This window comes from Heterocephalus glaber, unplaced genomic scaffold (assembly GCF_053883595.1).
Source record: "Heterocephalus glaber isolate CG9 unplaced genomic scaffold, H.glaber_assembly_v1.0 deba00001610, whole genome shotgun sequence".
NCBI lineage: Eukaryota > Metazoa > Chordata > Mammalia > Rodentia > Bathyergidae > Heterocephalus > Heterocephalus glaber.
This window is the reverse complement of record NW_028258381.1, coordinates 13,315,722-13,336,297: the sequence shown is the minus strand read 5'-3', so window position 1 is coordinate 13,336,297 and position 20,576 is coordinate 13,315,722. Positions and strand designations below refer to the sequence as shown.

The 20,576-nt window shown below is 56.6% G+C and overlaps 1 protein-coding gene across 1 annotated transcript in view; it reads right to left on the bottom strand.

Annotated features, from left to right (window-relative positions):
- Pkd1l1 (polycystin 1 like 1, transient receptor potential channel interacting) overlaps positions 1-20,576 on the bottom strand; it is a 75,081-nt gene that overhangs the window by 16,655 nt on the left and 37,850 nt on the right. Inside the window, 13 exon segments of the mRNA XM_087196528.1 lie at positions 2,641-2,754; positions 5,943-6,134; positions 6,711-6,745; positions 7,114-7,275; positions 7,791-7,875; positions 8,645-8,780; positions 10,766-10,841; positions 10,915-11,019; positions 11,752-11,925; positions 14,589-14,805; positions 15,613-15,719; positions 17,609-17,816; positions 20,262-20,345. Of these exon segments, the coding sequence (XP_087052654.1) occupies positions 2,641-2,754; positions 5,943-6,134; positions 6,711-6,745; positions 7,114-7,275; positions 7,791-7,875; positions 8,645-8,780; positions 10,766-10,841; positions 10,915-11,019; positions 11,752-11,925; positions 14,589-14,805; positions 15,613-15,719; positions 17,609-17,816; positions 20,262-20,345 (1,695 nt within the window).

The following is a 20,576-nucleotide window of genomic DNA, read 5'->3' as shown; positions in this document are numbered from 1 at the left end:
GGAGAGCCTCCTTCCTTTACAGGGGCTTCATGTGACGATTTAGTTTGGTTTTGTTTTACTTGGAACTTCATGGAGGTTTTACTGAGTTCAGAAACACTTCAAGCACAGCTCGAATACCACAGAATCCAGTAACATGATAACCTTCGGTGACGACGCAGAAATCCAGCAGCCCAACTCCCACTCTGCGGATAAAGATTCTACATCTCAGAGCAGGACAGCCTGCGAGCCTAAGAGAGCTGCAGCCTGGTCCCGGACGTCCCTGCAGGACGGGCTCAGCTCCCCTCCCTGGAATGCTACAAACCCAAGCCCCTCAGGAGCTGCTGGTGTTTCAGGATTAGGAGCTGGGGGCTGTTCCGAGGGGTAACGAGAGACCACTTTAACATCCCATTAGAAACCAGGGCACATGAACACATCTCTAACCAGGCATGGTGGCACACGCCTGCAATCCAGCACTCTGGGAGGCTGAGGCAGGAGGATCACATGCCAGAGCTTAGCCCGGGGAACTTAGCCACTTAGTGCTATTCCATCTCAGATCCTTATAAAGGGCTGGGGATGCAGCTCAGTGCAAAGGCTCTGGGTTCAAGCCCCAGTACTGCAAAACATAATAAAGCAAACCACATCCCTGGCTGGCAGTCACTGCACCCAGAGGTGGGGCCGGTTTTGGTCCCTGTGGGAAGCACAAGGTCACTGCACACCTGGAAGTGGTTCCTCTAAGGCCATCTAAGGCTCCTGAGCGTGTGAGGCCTCACAAATAGTGTCTCGCGCTGCATTTCTGATTTGAGAATCAAGAGCAATGACTGCTAAGAGAAACATGTCACATAATGCTGGCTTTGAAATGTGAGGTATCATCTCCATCATCGTCGTCACCATCGTCATCGTCACCTAGCTAAGACGGGCTCCAGGCTTGGGTTTCCACTTCCAGACCAAATGGCCCAAATTGTCTCTTTGTTTTGCCCACAGCGCCACCTACTGGCGGGTCCGTGCAGCTGCCGGGGTTGAAGAGAGCAGGCTGGGCTGGGAGGAAGGTGAGCAAAGTGAGTGATAGAGCCACCGCTTCTGCAGAGTCAGAGGCTACAGATACCACTGAGCTCAGCAGTCAAGGCTCGGTTATTGCGCTAAGCGAGTCCAGACTCACTGAACGGGGACTTCCGGTCTCAACCTCGGAGCAGGCATAGACTAACAGGACTACCGGGGAGAGGACCTTTGCGAGCAGTGGCCCGGATGGAGATCGCCCACCCTCTCTTGCAGAAGGTGGAAGGAAAATCGTCCCTAAATAACAGATAAAATTAACGGACTTGGGGCCGAGGACTTAGCTCAGTGGTTTCGATGCCTGCTGCGCAAGTGCAAGGACCTGAGTTTGAATCCTGGTAACCCCCCCAAAAACCATTAACGGACTTTCCAGCCACCCACCCCCACCAAAGGAAAAAACAACAGAATTATTTACACCTAACTGAATTACTTCGCCCATGGCAGCGCATTCACAGAAATGCTCCCGAAATATGCTTTAAAATGTCCTTTAGAGAAAGACAGAGTAAAACCCTGGGACACACGGAATTATTTCACTTTTTGGCACTGAGACCACTGCGAATGACTGACGTCAATTCGTACTGTGAACTCCGGAATTCAGGGCCAAGCTGCCCTCAATTATCAGACTTTTTCAGAGGTGAAATAAACGCTGACCATGGATTTGACAATGACTTTCAATGAGAAAGGATCGAGATTTCAGAGACGTGAAGACAGGGAAAGAAAATACAGTGCGGCAGATGCCACCCTGCCTTCCTCTGCCCGGGATGACAGGGAATTTTCCTGCTGCATTTTTGGGTTCGATGTTCCACATCTACCTGCCTTCAAAGTAGGGAGAAACAAACACATGCCTGCGAGACAGCGGGGCTCTGGGGAGCGGGGCAGACAGGCTGACTCTGGGGCATCTGTCGTGAACCTCAGCCCTGCCTCTGGGTGAAGGACTCATGTTTCCCGCAGAAAGGAATCTGTGAGACCCTGGATTGCCCCAGGTCCTGTAGCCCTGGGGTATCTGTTTTACTGTTTACCCAAAATAAGGTGATAGGAACATTTGAGTCTGTGAATGGAGACCCTCGTGTGTGTGTGTGTGTGTGTGTGTGTGTGTGTGTGTGAGTGTGTGGTACTGGGGATTGACCCTGGGCCTTTGCACTGAGCTATGTCCCCAGCCCTTTCCACATTTTATTTTCATTTTTATTTTGAGGCAAGTTCTAAGTCCATACGTTGCACAGTCTGAATTCAAACCTATGATCCTCCTGCCTCAGCCTCCCAGAGTGCTGGGATAATGATGTGCACCACCACGCCTGGCTGAAGCCTCCTACTGACTCTGGGGAAAAGTGTGCACCCAGTCACTATGACAACTGTTTCCAGATTTCCTGTGTGGGATGTGGCCGAGAGCCCCTCTGGGCCCCTCATGCCTGGCTGAAATGCACCCCAGCGGGGGGCGAGAGGGTCTATGGGGTCCCCTGCTGACACTGTCTGTGCTAGAAACAAAGACGGGACAAGGCTCAGGCCAGGTCACCAGGGAGGCCGCCCGCCTGCACCTCTGCCTCCCTTTGGGTCGTCCTGGCCATGAACTCAGGGGGCGCAGTCTGCAGACCTAGAGGGGCGCCGCTCTCCTACCTCGCCAACGCCTTCCGGATGGCCCGATTGAGAGCGTGCTCGGCGGCCGTGGAGAAGGCCCCGTGGGTCAGCCACGTGAGCAGGAGCAGCGTCAGGCCGTGCATGGCGAGGCCCCTGTGGAGGGACGGTGGTGTCAGCATCATTGGGACGTGCGCTCCAGTGGCCAGCGGTGCCCAAGGGGAGCGCTTGTGACGGAACCAACTCCCACGCCCAAGAGGGAATCTTGGTACGAGTTACGAGGCATCTGAGGCGCAGTTTTCCTGGTTTGCTTTTGCTATCCTCTCTCCATGGAATGGTCTTTGCCGTGAAAGCAACTTGTGCATATTTGCCCGGGTCTCTTTCCGGGCTCTCTTCCTTCCCCCTGATCTTTGCATGTATGCTGTTCCCAGAATCTCCCACTCTTGGTTTCCACAGCTGTATGCTACATCTGAAGGTTGACACATTGGTTCTCCAATTTTGCTCTTTTTTGGAATTGTTTTGAGCCAGGCGGATAGCACACACCTGTAATCCCAGCACTTGGGAGGCTGAGGCAGGAGGATCACTTTGATTTCAAGGCCAGCCTGGGCTGCACAGTGAGTTCAAGGCCAGCCTGAACTACAGAGCAAGACCCTGTCCCAAACAACAACCACAAAACCCAGAATTGTTTTGGCTTTTCTAGGTCCTTTGTTTTCCATATATATTTTCAAATCGGTGTGTCAATATCTGTTTTTAAAAGCACACAGGACTTTGGCTATGACTGCACTGGATCTACACATACAACAGAAAGACTCGATACAATATTGAGTTACCCACTTGATGCACACAGTACTCTCTCCATTTATTTAGATTTTCTTCAGTTTCTTTCATTAGCATTTGTAGGCTTCCACATATAGATTCTGCATGTTTCTCTAGATTTGTATCTAAGTACTTCATGTCTTGGTGCTATAGTAAGTGGTATTTTTAAACTTCAATTATTTATTGCTGGTATAAGGAACAGAGTTTGTCTGACTTGTAACCTGCAAAAGTGCCAAAGTCGCTTAATAGCTATTGGAGCCTTTTTGTAGATAATTTGGAATTTTCTGTACAGACATTCGTTCACCCACCACCGGATACTTTGTGCTTCTTCCCTTCACGTTTGTAAACTCTTTATATTTCTTTTTCTTGCCGGTCGCACTGGGAAGGGCTTCCGTTATGATGTTCATGAGGGGTGGGGATATCAAAATGCCTCTGCATCCAAGTACGAGGCTTGGTCCAGGGTTTTTTGTTGTTGTTGCTTTGTTTCTTGGTACCAGGGATGGAACTCGGGAATGTGTGCTTGTGAGGCAGGCGGTGGCACCACTGAGGTAAATCCCCGGCCCTTGAGGTGTAGGGTATTTTGGGGGGGGGTTGGGGGTTTTTTGGTACCAAGGATCGAACTGGGATCCTTGCACTTGCGCAGCAGGCAGCAAAACCACTGAGCTAAATCCCCGGCCTGAGGTGTAGGGTTTTAACAGATGCCGTTTTTAGTGCAGGGAGTTGTCTGTTTCTGGTTTGCTGAGTTTTGAAGTTTCCTTTCTTCATGAATGAATGTTCAATTTTGTCGACTGTTTTTTGTGTGCCTGAGATAATCATCTGGATTTCCCTGTTAAGTGCACCAATGTGGTGAATTATAGTAACCACTTTCGACCCCGTCCCTCAGTCTATTGGTACCACCATTGCTCTGCAATTTGTTTGTGAGCAAACTGGTGTGTTGTACTATGGATTTCTGTCTTGCTTCCTCCTGGTGCCATTTAATATGTTTTCATTGGACACGGAAAGTTGCCCCAAAATAACGAAAACCATCATCAGGTGGCCACCGACTGTCAGGGACAGGCAGGCTACCTCCCCACGCTTCTCCTAAAGACAATCCCTAAGTGTATCTTGCTGGATTTACTATATTCTGTTATTTGCCTTGTTGAATATTGAGTTTCCTAATAAATCTTTTCCTCTGACTTCCATTTCTATGCGCAGAGGACATTGGCTTTTGCATTCTGATTCTATAGCCTGCTGTTCTACTAGGTTGTTATATTGTCTGTGGCAGTTTCTCAAACTGTGCGATTTCCTGGACTGTCAGCCGAGTCACCCCCACACAGCGCTGGTTCAGCCCCTCTGACCCTGCTTTTCTGTGATCCCAGCCTAAGGCCATGTCCTGGGGATTCAGGGTTCCCAGCTGTGGCCTGGGGGACTCTGTGCTTCCTGTTCAAAGGGTGCCAGGCGCCTAGGGCTCCTCTGCCGAGTTTGTCCCCACCTGCGTGCTCTGGGGGAGTGGGGACAACGCGCCACCTGGCTCCCAGACACTGTTTCCTGTGGTTTCCAACTTGCTGTCAGGCGATCTGGCAACATTAGTGATTGTGCCTCTGCCCCATCCTGTTCCTCTCGCACTGGATGACATCGGACACAACCTCAGCTCTGCCCCTTGGGCCAGGCTTTGCTCCAGGTCAAGCTGCGTGGCTGAAGGAGAGCTGCTGTGCTGCGTGCTTCAGGGAGGGGTTAAGGAAGAGGCCAGGGGCTTCTCCTCCAGTTCCTGCAGCGCCAGCTCAGCTCGGGAGGAGCAGCAGCAGTTCCCAAGGCCTGGACACGCTGCATCACAAACCTGCAGCCCTGAATCAGGATCCGGGGAAGCGCCGCAGCGCATGCTCATAAAGCCCCCTCAGCGGATGCTGCCCGGGTGGCCGGGACCGGGCGGAAACACATCCATGTCCACGTGCGCGGGTGTGCTGCAGGCTTCGTGATTCTCAGGTTTTGTGTTTCAGTTTGCAGTAATTCCTGCCTGGATAAACCTAAAAACGACTCAGCAGACTGCGCTGAGCATGACTCTGAGTGTGCACCTTGTAACACTGAATTATTTCAGGATCCTTGCCGCGGGCCAAGTCAGTGCTGCCGGCAGTGGCGCAGTGTCCCCCACTGACGAGGGCAGCTGTTCGCGGAGGGAGGACTCAGGCTGAGGGTAAGCTGCCGGTCAGATCCGCACACCAGCAAGTTGCAGAACCAAGTTTTCTTTTTCTTTTTGGTACTAGCGATCGAAAACCCAGACCTTTGCACTGAGCTGCATCCTCAGGCCCTTTTTACTTTATTTTGAGACAGGGTTTTGCGAAATCACTAAGTTGCCGGGCTGGGCTCAGACTTGCGATCCTCCTGCCTCAGCCTCCCAGGGTGCTGGGATTACGGCCGTGCACCGTCCCACAGGCCGGGCGCAGGGACGATGCATGAGAAGACCCCCCTGGGCCCCCACTCCCCAGCAGCGACAGAAGGCCGGCTCCCCGGAGCGATCGCCGGACCCGGGCGCCCGCAAGCGCCGCACCCACCTCAGGGCCGCCTGCGCGCGGCGTGCTCTCTTCGTCCTCTCCCGGGTGACCCTGAGCTGGGCCCTGGACGGCGGCCGCGCCAGGCGCAGGTGGCGCTCTCGCTGCCGGGCAGCCAGGACCTGTGGGGAGAGGAGAGCGCCGTGAACCCGGCGGTACCGGGGGACAGAGCGGAAGAGCACGCCTGAGCGCCGTCTGCGCATGCGCGGACTAGGACGTCAGGGCTGGGCCCCCATGGGAGGCAGGCGCGTCTGCTGCTGTTGAAGGAGACATTTGCATGGGTTTTCTCTCGGAGACCTTCAAAGTCCGGAAAGGCACTTTAAAGTACAGTACAGTTTTGGGCGGGGGATATAGCTCAGTGGTTCTGCCGCCTGCCTCGCAAGCGCAAGGTCCGAGTTCAATCCCCAGCACCAAAAAAAAAGTACAGTACAGTCTTCACAGGAAATGACCTTCGTTTCTGTTTAAGGATTATTGTGCACATGTCTATAATCTGGGAGGCTGAGGCAGGAGCATCACAAGTTGAAGGCCATCCTGGGGCAACTTAGTAACTCAGCAAAACTTTGTGTCAGAATAAAATTTTAAAAAGCCTGAGGATGTAGCTCAGTGCAAAGGCCCTGGGTTCAGTCCTAGTATCAAACAAACAAACCAAAAGCACTGTTGCTTTCCTACAGCATTAGTCTATGTTCGGGCAGAACCGTAATCAGACAGACGAGCCCATCAAAACTATCCATTCATGTGTTTCCCACTTATTTGTTTGCCCATTCAACATACACTCCGGGAGTAGGCCTGGGGTAGGGCCTGGGAACCTGAGAGGTCAGAGGTCAGAGGTCTGGGAGGAAAGACAGGGTGCGAAGAAGCAGTGAATCCTGCGAGTCCACCACAGAACAAACAGCCTGAAAGTCTCCAAATCACAGCCAGGAGTTGTTTCTCATTTGCTTCCGTATTTTATAACGTGCTTTTCTTTTTTTTTAAATTTTTTTGGAGGCTCCGATTTCCCTCAGGTTGGGGTGGGGTGAGGAAGTCTGTCTCATGCACTTCGCTCCCACCCTGCGTGTGCAAGGCAGCGGAGGGAGGTGTGCGACCGCTGTGGGGCTCAGGGTTGGGGCTCAGGGCCGCTGCAGGCCCAGGTGGGACGACAGGACACAGGGCCTGGCCCTCACCGCCGCCCACTCACCTCTGCGAGCCCCGCGGTGGGGCCGGGAGATGCGCGCGTGTGGGGTCCCGGACGCTCTTCCAGCCCGGAGCCCAGATGCTCGGTCGCTTCGCGTAAGGACTCAGCAAAACACTGGCTGTCGGCCCTCCTCTTCCAAGCAAAACCCAGCGCGGCGCAGCAGATCTGGGGAGAGGAGACCGGCATGTGCTCCTCTGGCCGCCTGCCTGGCCCATTGCCTCAGTCTCCCCCTCAGCCCTGTACGACACCAGGAGTTGCTTCCCCCATGTTCGACCCTCAACTGGAAACCAGGTGTGAGGGCCTGACTCCTCATACACCCTCAGCCGGGGCTGGCAACCGAACCCGGAGCCTTTGCCCTGAGCTCCATCCCCAGCCCTTCTTGCATTTTTAATTCTGAGACGGTCTTGCGATGTCCCTCAGTTCCCCAGGCTGGGCTTGATTTTGAGATCCTCCCGCCTCAGCCTCTCAGAATGCTGGGGTCACAGGTGTGCACTGCCCCACCCAGCTTTGAGGCTTTTTCGTGAGGATTTAACCCCAAGCACACAGGAAAACTAGCACAGGGCCTGGCTCCCGATTTTTCTCACCACATTTTAAACCGAACTATGAAGAGAAGCAAGGCGACACTGACGCAGTGGTGGCCCCTCCCGGCGCCCCCTGCCCCACCCGAGGCCATTTCTCACCAGGAGCGGCTGAGTGATGAATGCACAGCAAACCACAGACAGCGACAGCAGGAGCAGCCACTGGGCACACTGGGCCGGGAGGAACCTGGGGGGACACCCGGCACCTGGAGAGGCTGTGTGCAGCCCTGCCCCTCAGTGTGGGCTGGGGTCCCCATCATCTCGGGGAGGCCCTGGTGGGAAGCGGGCTGGGCACCCGGGCAGAGTCCCCTGGGAAGGAACCAGCAACCAGAGCAGAGCCTGGGCGGGGGAGTGTGGTGGTAGCCATGGTAACCATGGGTGCAGGACCAAAGCCGAGTTCTGGGAACTGTGGGGAGTTTGGGCCGCAGGAGCAGCAGGACAGGGCACAATTCCAGTTTCCTCTGCTCCCCAGCCCTCAAGGACCCGCGCTCTGGGCAGCCCTGTGCATGGATGGACCACTGAGGCACGAGAAGGCCAGGTACCCACGGCTGGGTGGAGGGAGATGGTGGCAGAGTCTCTCAGGGCTTAGGGACATCTAGGTACCTGGCAACCCCTGAGTGACCCTGGGTCCCCGATGGTGGCCTGAGCCTCAGGGAGGCCGACCTAGAGGAAGATGCACGGGGGGTGATGGGAATGCTGGCCCAGGTGCCAGAGTCTGCATTGCAGGGCTGCCCGCTCAGCCCTTCGCCTCCTGGGGCACTTGGCTGGTACCCAGGACTCCGTCCAGGCCGGGCTGCGGGCACTGCCGAGCTTTGGACGCTTTGAGGTCAGCCCAGGGTTCCATCGCTCCAGGGGACGAAGGAGAAAACAGTGATGGTGACATCAGGTGGTGACAGGATCTGCTCACAGCGCCCAGTGTCCACCCCGGCTGTGATCGGGAGACAGCAGCCACTCACCGGTAGCCCAGGAAGCCTGTGCCCAGCCCACAGGCCAGGGTCACCATGCCACAGATGGTCCAGGCTGCTGTGTTGGGTGGCGGCTGGCAGGCGCTGGGGCCCTGGGGCTCAAGTCCTTCATGGCCATCGCTGGGAGCTGCGGCAGAGCAGAGTGCAGACGGTGGGTTAGGGACCTCCTCCCTGGTGGGGTGTAGGCTTCATCTCCCGACCGGGCTCCAAATACCCAGGGAGTCTCTCGCTCCGCATCGCCCCAGCCATGTGAATGACATCAGTGTGCGCATCAGCAGGTGAGCTACAGCGCCAGCCCCATGCAGGTCAGGTGCAGCATGCATGGGACAGGGTTTCAGAGGGAGCTCTTTCTGCTAGGGTCCAAGGGCCCAGCTTCCCTCAGGGCCCAGCTGGCCCCAGGGCGATGGCTCCGTGGGGTCTGCTACGACTGTACCGAGCCCTCGAATCTGGCAGCAATGAGGCTGTGCCACCCCAGTCTCTTTCCTGTCTGCCACATCCCTGCCCCAGAGCCAGCTGTACCGGAGCCAGTGGCCACCCCTGGGCCCACAGGATGCTGTCCCCGGGGCGCTTGCTGAGCAGGCACCGGGCTTGTGGAGCTGTGGCCAGGGCTGAGCACCTCCTGGGGTCTCGGCCACAGGTGCGAGCCCTTCCCTCGACCTCTGCCCCAGCCCAGCTCCCATGTGGGCCAGCGAGGGACAGTGGTGGGCCCAGGGATGCTGGCCTGAGCTCTCCACAGGGCAGTGAGCTGAGCTCCAGGCCTGCCCTTGACTGGGAGCCCTGGTGGCCCTAGGACCCTGCAGCCGTGTGGACCCCACCCACCAGGCTCCATGCACTCCCACGGGACATGGCTGACCATCCCCACCCCTCCCCTGCCCCGTGCCAGCCCCCAGAGTTCACAGATACACAGCAGCGTCACCTTGGGCACAAGGAGGCTGGCGGCTCCTCCTCCCCACCCTGCGGGCCTCCAGCTCCCAGGATGGGCAGGCTGTGTCCCTCCTAGAGGCCATGGCTGCTGCAGGCTGCTGGAATGACAAGGTCAGGCCAAGGTCAGCGCCCGGTGCCCCTGGCAGCCTCCTGGGGGACAGGAGCCATGGGCCTGGGGGAACTGGGAGGGAGTGGGCACGAGTCAGGACCTGGGAGCCGACCCTGTGGGCTGAGGGCACCAGGAAAGGAGGCCCAGAGCGGTGCTCAGCAGGGGCAATGGCTCCCTGTCCCCCAGGACAGGAGGCTCGGGGAGCCAGGGTGGGGACTGAGCTAGTAGCAGCAGTGGCACAGAGGCCCCCGGCTGGGAGGCCAGGGCCAGCACAGGGTGGGCTGGGGGGCATGGGGCACTCCGAGGAGGGCACTGCGGAGAGACCAGGAGCCCGGGGTCCTGCGTGCCTGAGACCCCCTCAGGGAAGGGCCCAGTACACAGATCCCAAAGCAAACTCCCTGGTCTGAGCCTGGAGCTGCCGGGCCTCACAGAGACGCTAGGGTTGGGGGATCACCTTGCTGTGTCCCATGCCTGTCCTGCAGGCCCTGCCACCACGGCGCGGACACACGGCCAGCTGCACCCCCTCCTCCCCCCTCTCCCGCTTCGGCCTCAGCAAGTCCTCCCTGGGACACCCTCCTGGGCCCTTGTGTCCTCGGGAATGGCCCTTCCACTTTGGGGAGCAGCCAGGATGGCACCGTGGGCCTGGGCTAGACCCTTCCCTCACCAGACACCCCCCCCCCCGCCCCCGGTGTTGGGCCCCAGCTACCCAACAGGATCGGAGAGCCGACCAGCAGCATTTGGTGCTAGAGATCAGCCATTACCTTGCAGGGCTCCTGTGCACCTGGGGTCCTTCCAGGGGAATTAGGGCCTGATTACAAAAAAGAAGAAAGGGAAAAAGAAAAAGAAAGCCAGTGTGATGCACAGCTACAATTCCTGCACTCCAGGGGAGGCTGAGGCAGGAGGATCATCTCAAGCTTGAGCCCAGCCTGGGCTACTGAGTGAGTTCAAGGCCAGCCTGAACTACACAGGGAGGAAAGGACGCGAGTGTGTTACATGCAGGGGCCCAGCTTCCCGAGAACGTGACCCCTGAGGGCTTCGAACCTGCACCCAGGAAAATAAAATGAAAGAGGAAGGCACACCTTCACCCTGAGGCACCTCCAGCTGTGTCCTGGTCCTGGCACCCTGCGGCTCAGCCCGGGGCAGCCCCTTGGCTTCCTGTGAAGGCCGAAGGTTAGAGACGCCACCCCTCAAAGGAGGATGCTGGGCACGGCTGGGGCCTCGCCGGTACCTGGCTGCATCTGAAGAGCAGTGGCAGGAGCTGGGCCGCTGGGGAGGCCGCCAGCGCACACAGGAGCCCCAGGCCCAGGTCTCCGAGGACGACGTCTGGCAGAAGCTGAGACCGAGCAGCGGGACAGCGGTGTTACCGAGAGGATCCCGGTGCCTCCCCAGATGCACCTCCCGCATAGCCCAAGCCCTGCCCCTCCCAGGTTCAGGACCCAGAGGAAAATCGCTCCTTTTCTCCTGGGTTCTCGTGGCCCGAACGCATGTGTGTCCGGCACCTGCTGTCCAGAGAGGAAGTCGCCAGTGTCCTCTCTGCCACCTGGGACAGCGGGGGACAGGCCCTGGTCACAGGGCAGCGCACCCTAGCTGTCCTAACCACAGGCTCTGAGACTTCCCCGGAATTTCCTTATCATCTTTTTATAAATTCTACCAGTGGTATTCTTTTATTAAAAAACAAAAACTCTGAGTGAGGTGCGGTGATGAACACCTATTATCCCAGCACCCTGGGAGGCTGAGGCAGGAGGACTGCAAGTTCAAGTCCATCCTATGACTGTGAAAAAACAAGTGTGCAAATCTACAATGGTTCCCACCCCCCACCCCCGACACACACCCAGCTTCCTGTGGGGAGCCATCGGCCCTGCCGCCCTGTGTTTGGGTGGGACAGGGTTGTCACCGCATTCTGCAGCCGCACAGGGACCCACGTGCCAGTGGGAACCACCAAGGAGAAACAAGCCTGCTCCCTCCACCCTGAAGGTCACCCGAGTGTGACTTCCAGTGCTTGGCTGGACCCTGGGTCGAGGCCGGCTGCGGCTCTGGGGCCGTGCAGGGGCCTCGGGGGCCTCACCTGGTCTCGTCCCCCCGCAGTGGCCAGGGCAGTGAGGCAGGCGTGGGTGCACAGCAGGCAGAGGCTCACAGCCAGGCGCTGCGTGCGCGAGGGGCCGTGGGAGCGGGGCGGGCCGCACAGCGACAGCCAGACGTGGCAGCCCTCCAGGGCCTCGGTGAGTTTGGCGCAGAAGAGCTGGGACGAAACAGGCGGGGCGGGCACTCAGGTCGGGCACTCAGGCGGCGGCTGGAGCTCGCAGACAGACGGGTGGATGGAGGACGGGTGGACAGGTGGATGCCCGCGAGTCCTGGCTGGCTGGCCCCTGCCCTCCTGCCTTCTGGCCTCCTGTTGCTGTCCATTCTGCTCCCTGCCTCCCAGCTCCGACCCCACGCCTCACACGGGATCGAACCCAGAGCTCTCAAGCGGAGCTGCATCTCAGCCCTTTCCACTTCTCACTTCGAGACACAGCCTCGCTGAGCAGAAAGTCACTAAGTCGCCCGGCTGGGCACAGTCTCCTGCCTCAGCCTCCCAGGGTGCTGGGGTCATGGATGTGCCACCTCTGCCCTGTCCCAGAGACTTCCTCCTTAGCGCCTCTCTGTCCCTCCTCTCCTTGGTGCTCCTGGAAGGCTCCTCACCTGCTCTGTCCTCAACACCCACACCAGCGGCACAGCGCACTGTGCCCCGACTCTGTGTGTACCACGAGCTGGGGCCACCCTGCCACCTCCTGCGGGCAAAATAAGGAACAAGAGCCAGCCCAGTATGGTGGTGCACGCCTGTAGTCCCAGCACTCGGGAGGCTGAGGCAGGAGGATCGCTATGAGTTTGAGGCCAGCCTGAACTACATAGTGAGAGCCTGTCTCAACAAACAAAACAAACAAACAAAAACCAAAGCACAGCAAGAGCCAGCAAATCAGTTTGAACAGAATGAGAGTGCGTCTTTTGTGTGCAGACTGACTGATGAGGGACAACGGGGACGCAGTGCATGGGACTCAGTCACAGGCCTCACAGGGGACCAAACAGCTGAGCGTAGGTTTCTCACCAGACAGCTGGGAAGGAAGCAGAGCAGACTCCTTCCTATGACCTGTGATGGTCACTCCTACATGGAAAGGATTGAACAGGGAGGGACATCCCAGGGGAACTGGGCCTGCCGTGTTAGGTACTAAAGAATTTCTAAAAGTGGGTGACCAAAATGTACAGTGTGTTTAAATTATTAAAACATATATCACAAGGCCAGGGATGTAGTTCAGTGGTACCTCACCTGCCTGGCAAGTGCAAGGTCCTGAGTTCAATTCCCAGTACCAAAAATAAGCTTTTAAATATATTACAGTAAAAGACACATTTCCATGAATCCCCTCATAATCCTCTCCCTTGCTTCAGACACCCTTATCCCGTCCTTCTGGCCACTTGCTGCAGCAGCTCCGGAGTCCTCTTTCCCGAGTCTTTCTGAGGTAGAGACTGCTGCTACTGAGCAACACCCAATGGAAAGGCAGCTCGTAAAAACACGACGTTGTGTCCTCCTCCACCTTACCCACCGGATCTGGCACCGTGCGACTTCCAGCTCTTCCCTAAAGTCGAAATGACCACGAAAGGGAGACCTTTTGAATGGATTCAGGATATCAAGGCAGCCAGGACCATACAGCTAAAGACCCTCAGGAAAGAGGGCTCTGGAGCTGCTGCAGGAAGTGGCGAGGATGAGGGGATAAGTGTGCTCAAAGCAAGGGGTTAGTCTGAGGGGGATTCATGGTAATGAGTCTTGTACTGTAATACATGTAAACATTTTAAGCTTCCATTGTATTTCCTGATCACGCCTCGTATGTGCCATGGCCGGTTGGAAGCTCTTGCTTCAGACATCAGGACCATCTTTCCCGCTGAGTTTGCAGTGTCACCTGCACACACCCTACTTGGGACCCTGGCCCTGTCGTCAGCTGGCAATGGGTGGTGGCGTAGCACTGGCGCCTGGGAACCAGAAGCACTCAAAGGCTTTTCTCCTGGAACCCGCAGGGGCACAGGCATCTCCTACAACCCTTCCACTACAGAGACAAGGGCCAGAGAGCAATGTGCAGTGGTGGAAGCCAAAGGGAGGATCCTGTGCCATGGCCCTTACAGGATTTTAAAGACCACCCACGAAGAGACTCACTCTAAAACGTTGGACTGGGAAGTGTGATGTGTTCGGTATTGTCATCCAGCAACATAAACTATGTTCACAGACAGGGAGAGATCGGAAGGGAACACGCGAAAGTCACCACTTCCTGGGCGGCCGACAAGGCAGCGGGTGATTTTATCACTTCCTGGTGCTGAGCTCCTGCCATCCAGGCCTTGACCACGTCCATATTCTGTCATACTTATCTATGTCGCTTAGGATCTGCACAGGGCACTGAAAGTCTTTAAATAGGGGCTTCTGAGGCCCTGAGGATCATTTATTCCAGAAGTGTCCCTACTGCTACCACCGGAAGAGGAAATGCACCACTGCAGAAAGACTGGCAGAGGTAATTGCTTTGAACAGCTCGGTCACTTAATGCATGCGGCACTGCAGACATGGATGTCTTCACAGTTAATTAAGAAAAGAGGGTGGTACAATAGTACACACCTGAAATCCCAGCACCCTGGGAGGCTGAGGCAGGAAGATCTCAAATTGGAGCCGAGTGTAGGCAACTCAGTGACTTTGAGAGACTGTCTCAAAAGAATAAAAGGGCTGGGGATGTAGCTAAGTGCAAAAGCCCTGGGTTCAGTTCTGGGAAAATACATAAAATCAAAGAGCAAGTGGCCTTAACTTTAGAAAAGTCTGAAGACTCAGCTGCGGTGTGAGACGCAGAGCGGGCTGGAGCAGCTGCAGCAGCCATGTGGGCACCAGGCACCTACCTTCCAGAAGCCGAGGCCTTGACGCAGGCAGGGCAGCTCCCGTTCCACGCGGCCATCCCCCTGGCCGGCCGCCAGCCAGCAGCGTGCGGGGAAGAACCAGGCCCGGCCGGACTGCAGCTCCTTCACCATCACGCAGCTCAGCAGCCACCTGGGGGCCGGCCCGCTGCTGTCGTGCCACACGCGGACCTTCCAGAGCGGGCCCAGCTGGGCGGGGGCGCTGGGGACGCAGAGAGCACCCCATCAGCCAGGTGGAGCACCGCGGGCATGAGGGACCTGGCCTCACACAGAGCACCCAGCTGCAGCACGCAAAGCCACCCCACGTCCCCAAGTGTGAGTGGAAACTTCTGGAAGTGGCAGCGGATGCCTCGCTGGGACTGTTGTGCAGTGCTGGAAGTTGTTCTGACCTCTCAGGGGGCTAAGCAAAGAGGAGGCTGTGCGATCAGTGCCACTGCTGCCTGACACCCACAGGTCCCGGACACAGCCCCGGGGCTCAGGGTCAGCTGCCACGTCCGTACACCAGTCCCTTGGGCCTCACTGATGCACCCATGTCCAGTGAGCAGTTTGAAGCTCACCTGTTCCTCTCATGGAGACAGCTCCACACTCACAAGTGTCATAAAGGAGAATTTCCAGGAGGAAGCGACTTAGGCAGGTGGCTCCTTATTTCCCAGAACTGCCAGGTGCTAGCTCCGTAACGACTGTTCCCTCTCCCTCCCTCCCTCCACCACGTCCTGCTCCTCTGGATCCAGATCCAGGGTGATCCTAATGATTTAAGCAGCTTCACTTCGACTAGCGTGCAAAAGTAGCAACCTCTCCTCTCTTCCTTCCTCCCTCCCTTCCTCCCTCATGTGTGCTGCTTAACTAACCCCAAATAATAAACTGCAAAAATCTGTCATTAGATTGTCTATAACTTGATGGTCTCACTGCAGACTAATCCTCTCGGTTGCTGCTTTAGGGTCAGTGCTGAGTCACCCCAGTTCTACTGGCCTCTCTTTCCCGAGTCCGCAGTTGGAATATTCCAGAATACCTCAGGATAAAGGTGTGTCTGGAATTCCTCTCAAACAGGGTTCTCTCTGGACAGCAGAGTTCTCTGGTTTCTGAAAGTCCACTTTCGCCGAATAAAACAATGAAAACCTTAAAACACAGACAGAGGGGTGAGAGGTCAGGGGTGAGGTCAGGGGTCAGAGGTTGGGTCACCTCACGCAGGACACCTTGTACTCCAGGCTGGGCTTCCCACACTCCCACTTCCCCTCTGTGCACAACCCCTATGGGCCACCACCTGTGGAACTGAGGGGACCCTCAGGGGGCCGGAAGTGGGGCCTGGTGGGGCCAGCCGGTTCTTCACACATTTGACTAGAAATCAAGGTGCCCCTGGGTTCCTGGGCATCTGCTGCCTCAGGAGAGTGGGACACAGGGTGGGGCAGCTGCCTCCAGCTGTGGCTGTGGAGGCTGCCGGGCCTGGGGCACCCGAGGGCAGTCGGGCTGAGCTTGTCACCCTCGCTGGTGCCTTGTCACCCAAACATCACAATTCCGATGGCATCTACAGCTTTCCCTGAGGAAAGATACTTACTCCTTGTTTTTGAGATCCTTTCCCATCCAAGATGTTACCCACCTTTACTCCGAGTGACTGACATTTTGTTTTCTCCCCTTTCTGTCTTCAGTGACTGGAGCTTGATCTTTCTGTCCAACAGGAAGCAAGGACTGAACAGAACACTTCTCCACAGGACACTGTCCCACAGCGTTTGATTGAACGCTCTCCTCTTCCTCTCTGGTGTGTAAGGCCAGGCACACATCTGGGTGGGTTCCGGGCTCTCTAACCTGTCCCCAAATCTGTTGCCCTGGCTCTGGACAGAGCTACACTACCTCAGCCGTGATGGCTTCACCACACACCTGGATCAGAGGCGGATCCTGGCCTCTCCACATGTGGGCTTTCATCTGTAAAATGGGTGTATTAATAAAACCTAGTTCACATTATCATCCTAAATGTTATAGATTAATCTGAGAAAGGGAAGAGGAAAGCTTTTGGTCCCAGCCATGCAGAAATATAGATAGGAATATATAAACGCATTTGAGCAACATTTTCCCATGGGGGTCTTTTAAGAATTTGGGGGCTGCCAGGGATTGAACTCAAGACCTGCACACTGAGCTACATCTCCAGCCCTTAAAATGTTGTTTTTTAAATTTTGAGACAGGGTCTTGCTAAGTTGCCCAGGCTGGGCTGGAACATTTGGTCCTCCTGCCTCAGCCTCCCAGAGTGCTGGGATGACAGGCGCACACTCCCATGCCCGGCTCCACGGAGGTGCTGTGCGCACTTGCTGGGCTCTCCTGCGCCCTGGATGAGAATCTGGCTTCGAGTTCCATGTTAGGAGGCAGTGTTGGCGAGCTGCCGTGACCCTGAGTCTGGCAAGTCGGTAGATGCTCTTCTGGTTTTAATGACACCGCATAGGTCCTTCTCTTGTGCTCTGCTCTGCATGTCCTGGGCCAGACCGTGTCTGCTTTTGCTTTGCTTCCTGTTTTCTCATCATGGAGGAGCTGCCTAGGGCAGTGCCCCTCAGGGCCGGGGACACTGCCAACAGATGCCCTGGGAACCAGCTGTGCTTCCCCGTGAAGGCAGGGTGCGGTGGCTGTGGGTGAGCTCACAGTAAGTCGGGACCACAGAGCTGTGACCCTCCGCATGTGCCCAGCTGTCCCCAGGACCCTGCTGCCTCCTCCTCCCGCTCCACACCCCCCAAGCCACCGGGCTGCCAGGAAGCAGAGCTCCCTCTGGTCTGGAAGAGGCCTCGGTCTTGGCCCTCCCACCTCCCACCCAGCCCACCCGGCTGCTCTCCACAGGGACAGCAGGACACAGGGAAGGGGCAGAGCTGGCGACAGGTGTGAGTCCTGCCTCCGCCCTCCCAGGTACAGGCCGGGAAGACAGTGGCCCTGCTGGTGACAGGCGCCATGCGCCAGACAGGGCAGCTGCACCATCACACGGCTGCTTCTGGTGCCCCTTGACCACCCATGTCCCCAGGAACTGCGGTTACCCTGGAGGTGAACCGTGCCGGCGACCAGAATCCAGTGTCCACCACGACTGCATAGAGCTGGTGCCCAGGGGGTGCGGCCTCCTGCAGGAAGATGTAGCCAGGCCCCTTCTCCTTGCGACGGTCCACAAGGTTGCTTTTCATAACCAGAAGTCCGTAGAGAACTGTGATGACCCCCATGCACACACTGGGGAGCAGGTTTTGTGGGGGACTATGAAGAAGGAAGAGAAAGAGATTGCTCGTGCAATGGACACTGGGGAAAAGACTGGCTGTCCCCAACTGCGGGCACAGATGCGACCCCCCCATCCTCCCCCAGGGGTATTCTTTATTTCCTTCCTTCCTTCCTTCCCTTCTCTCTCTCTCTCTCTCTCTCTCTCTCTCCCTGTCTCTCTCTCTTTCTCTCTCTCTCTCCCTGTCTCTCTCTCTCTCTCTCTCTCTCTCTCTCTCTCTCTCTCTCTTTCTTTATGGTGGTACTGGACATTGAACCCAGGGCCTTCACACTGTGCTACAACCCCAGTGCTTTTTTGATTTTCTATTTTGAATCAGGGTCACCCTGAGCCCCCACATTGCCTAGGTCAGACTCCAACTTGCAGTCCTCCTGCCTCAGCCTCCCAGAATGTGCCACGATGCCCAGTTGGTGGGGGCTTCTAGAGACACAGGGGAACCCACAGTCAGTGGCAGCACCCCATGGCCTGGGCCCCAGAATTGAGGGCCCTGTTGTGCAGCAGCCTCTATAGCCGGAGCCACTCTGCCCCCTGGGGCCTGAGGACAGCGCAGTGGGAGCTGGGGGTGAGCTCGGGTCTTGCTCCTCTGGTGAAGAACGCGACACGTGCAGGACACATCAGCCAGGAGCCAGACTGCAAGCCGACGGCAGGGTCCAGGGGCCTCCTCGCATCCCACCTGCCCCGGGCATGGCTCTGTAGCCCACCTGCTCCCAGGCACCCATCCTGGCCAGGGGAGACCAGGGCACTGTGCGGACCCCAGAACGGAGCCCGCATCACCATGCATGCTGGGACTGTAACCAGCGAGGGGTCCTGTGGGACTGGAGCCTTGCAGCTCTCTGCAGAGGTTTCCGAGCAGAGCCCCGGCCCACGCTGCATGGATGCTGCCCTCCGTGGCCCCTCTCTCCTCTGACCCCACTGGGCTGGCTCTGCCCTCGCTGTCATTTGCCCCTCCCCGTCCGCCTTTGGTTAGGACCAGGACAAGTGAGCTGGGATGGCCCTGCCTCTCACCCCGGGCTCAGCTGCCCCTTCCGCTGGGGCCTCCTGGATCCTGGCCAGATGTCCCTGCTACTCCCTCTGCCTCACTTCCACTGGGTGGGCCGGGGCTGTGCCTGCCCCGCTATTTACCCGCTCAGAGCCGGCAGTGCCAGGCTGCAGCCCGGAGCCCCCATCCCAGGGCGGCTGGGCCCTCCCTGGGGCCACACGTACTGTGCTCTTCCTCAGCTCCTTACCCTCTAAGCACCTGGTACTTACAGCCTGGGCAGCACCAGGGCTGGGTCAGTGCCCAGGAGGAAGCATAAGGCAGAAAACCCCAAACGCTCGACACCCCAGGAAAGACAGACCCCACCTCGTTATTCACTCAGCAAATGTCTCCCAGCCCTGCCAGGGCCAGGTGGGGTGTCAGGCCGGGGGACAGGACGGAAGGGCCGGGAAGGACCCGCTACAGGAGCTGGCCCTCGACCACCCAGATTTCAGACTCTAGTGCAGTCCTCTCATATAGCACAGTGGCTATAAACATAGGGTGGGTTTAAAGTTTATTATTTAAAATGGGAAACTTCTGGATTCAGGGATTTAGCTCAGTGGTTCTGCCGCCTGCCCCGCAAGTGCAAGGACCCGAGTTCGATCCCTGATACCAAAATAAATAAATAAATAAATAAAATAAAATAAAATAAAATAAAATGGGAAACTTCTGAAGGACAAAGAGGGAGGCATTGAACAGTAGCTCATGACACCAACTACAAACCACGACAGGCAAACTGGGCGGCCTCACTGTACAAACCCAATCAGTAACAATCGACCAAGTTCACACTGGACTAAAGCTAAGTTTAAAAGTAAGAAAAGTATGTGGATTTCCTTATGTTTATAAATCTCATGTTGACGAATGGAAGCATAGACTGACAGCTGAATACAGTTCTTATGACAATGATCTCCTTATATTCATATTCAATGGCTAAAGAAAATGTGGTGTTTAAACACCATGGAGCACTACTCAGCTATAAAGAAGGGCACACTTGAGTCATTCGTAGGAAAATGGATGTACCTTGAGGGCATAATGTTAAGTGAAATAAATCAGATTAAATATCACATGGTTTTTCTTACATGAGAAACCCAATGTATAAGTAAGTAAAAGAGCAAAACAAAAGACAGATAACAGGAAACAGGGAGACAGATCTGCCAATAGGAAGGGGCCAAGACATGGCGGGAGGGGGAGGGAGAGGAGGGAAATGGACGTAACAAGGGTGAAGATGTGTTGTGAACATGTGCCGGCTCCCCATGAGGAATATAGTCATTATGTAAGGCACACGTGCACTGATGAACACACAGATTAAACAATCAAAACAGGTCCCAGACTCAAGCATCTCCCGAATCATGGGCTTCATCGTAAGTGGGCAGCTGTACAATGCAGGGACCCTGGGGTAGAAGCCAGAACTTACCTCTGTACCTCAGAAATGTCGCTGGCCTCGAAACTGGCGTTCAGCCTTCTTCTCAGGGTGGAGAAGGGCGCGAGGCGGTCATAGCTGGGAGGGAGATGGGATGGGGCTGTCAGGGTCAGGGTGGCTTTCACATCCGGCCACTCCGAGCGCCGAGAGGGAAGCAGACGCCCACCCACAGGACCCGGACGCGGCCCAGCTCACAGGATTCACCTGAGATGCAAGTGAGCGGGGTGCAGCTCTGTCCTGAGGCCTGGATGTCAGAGTGCATCCCGGCCCTCCACATGGGGACGGCGCCCGCCAGACAACCAGCCCAGC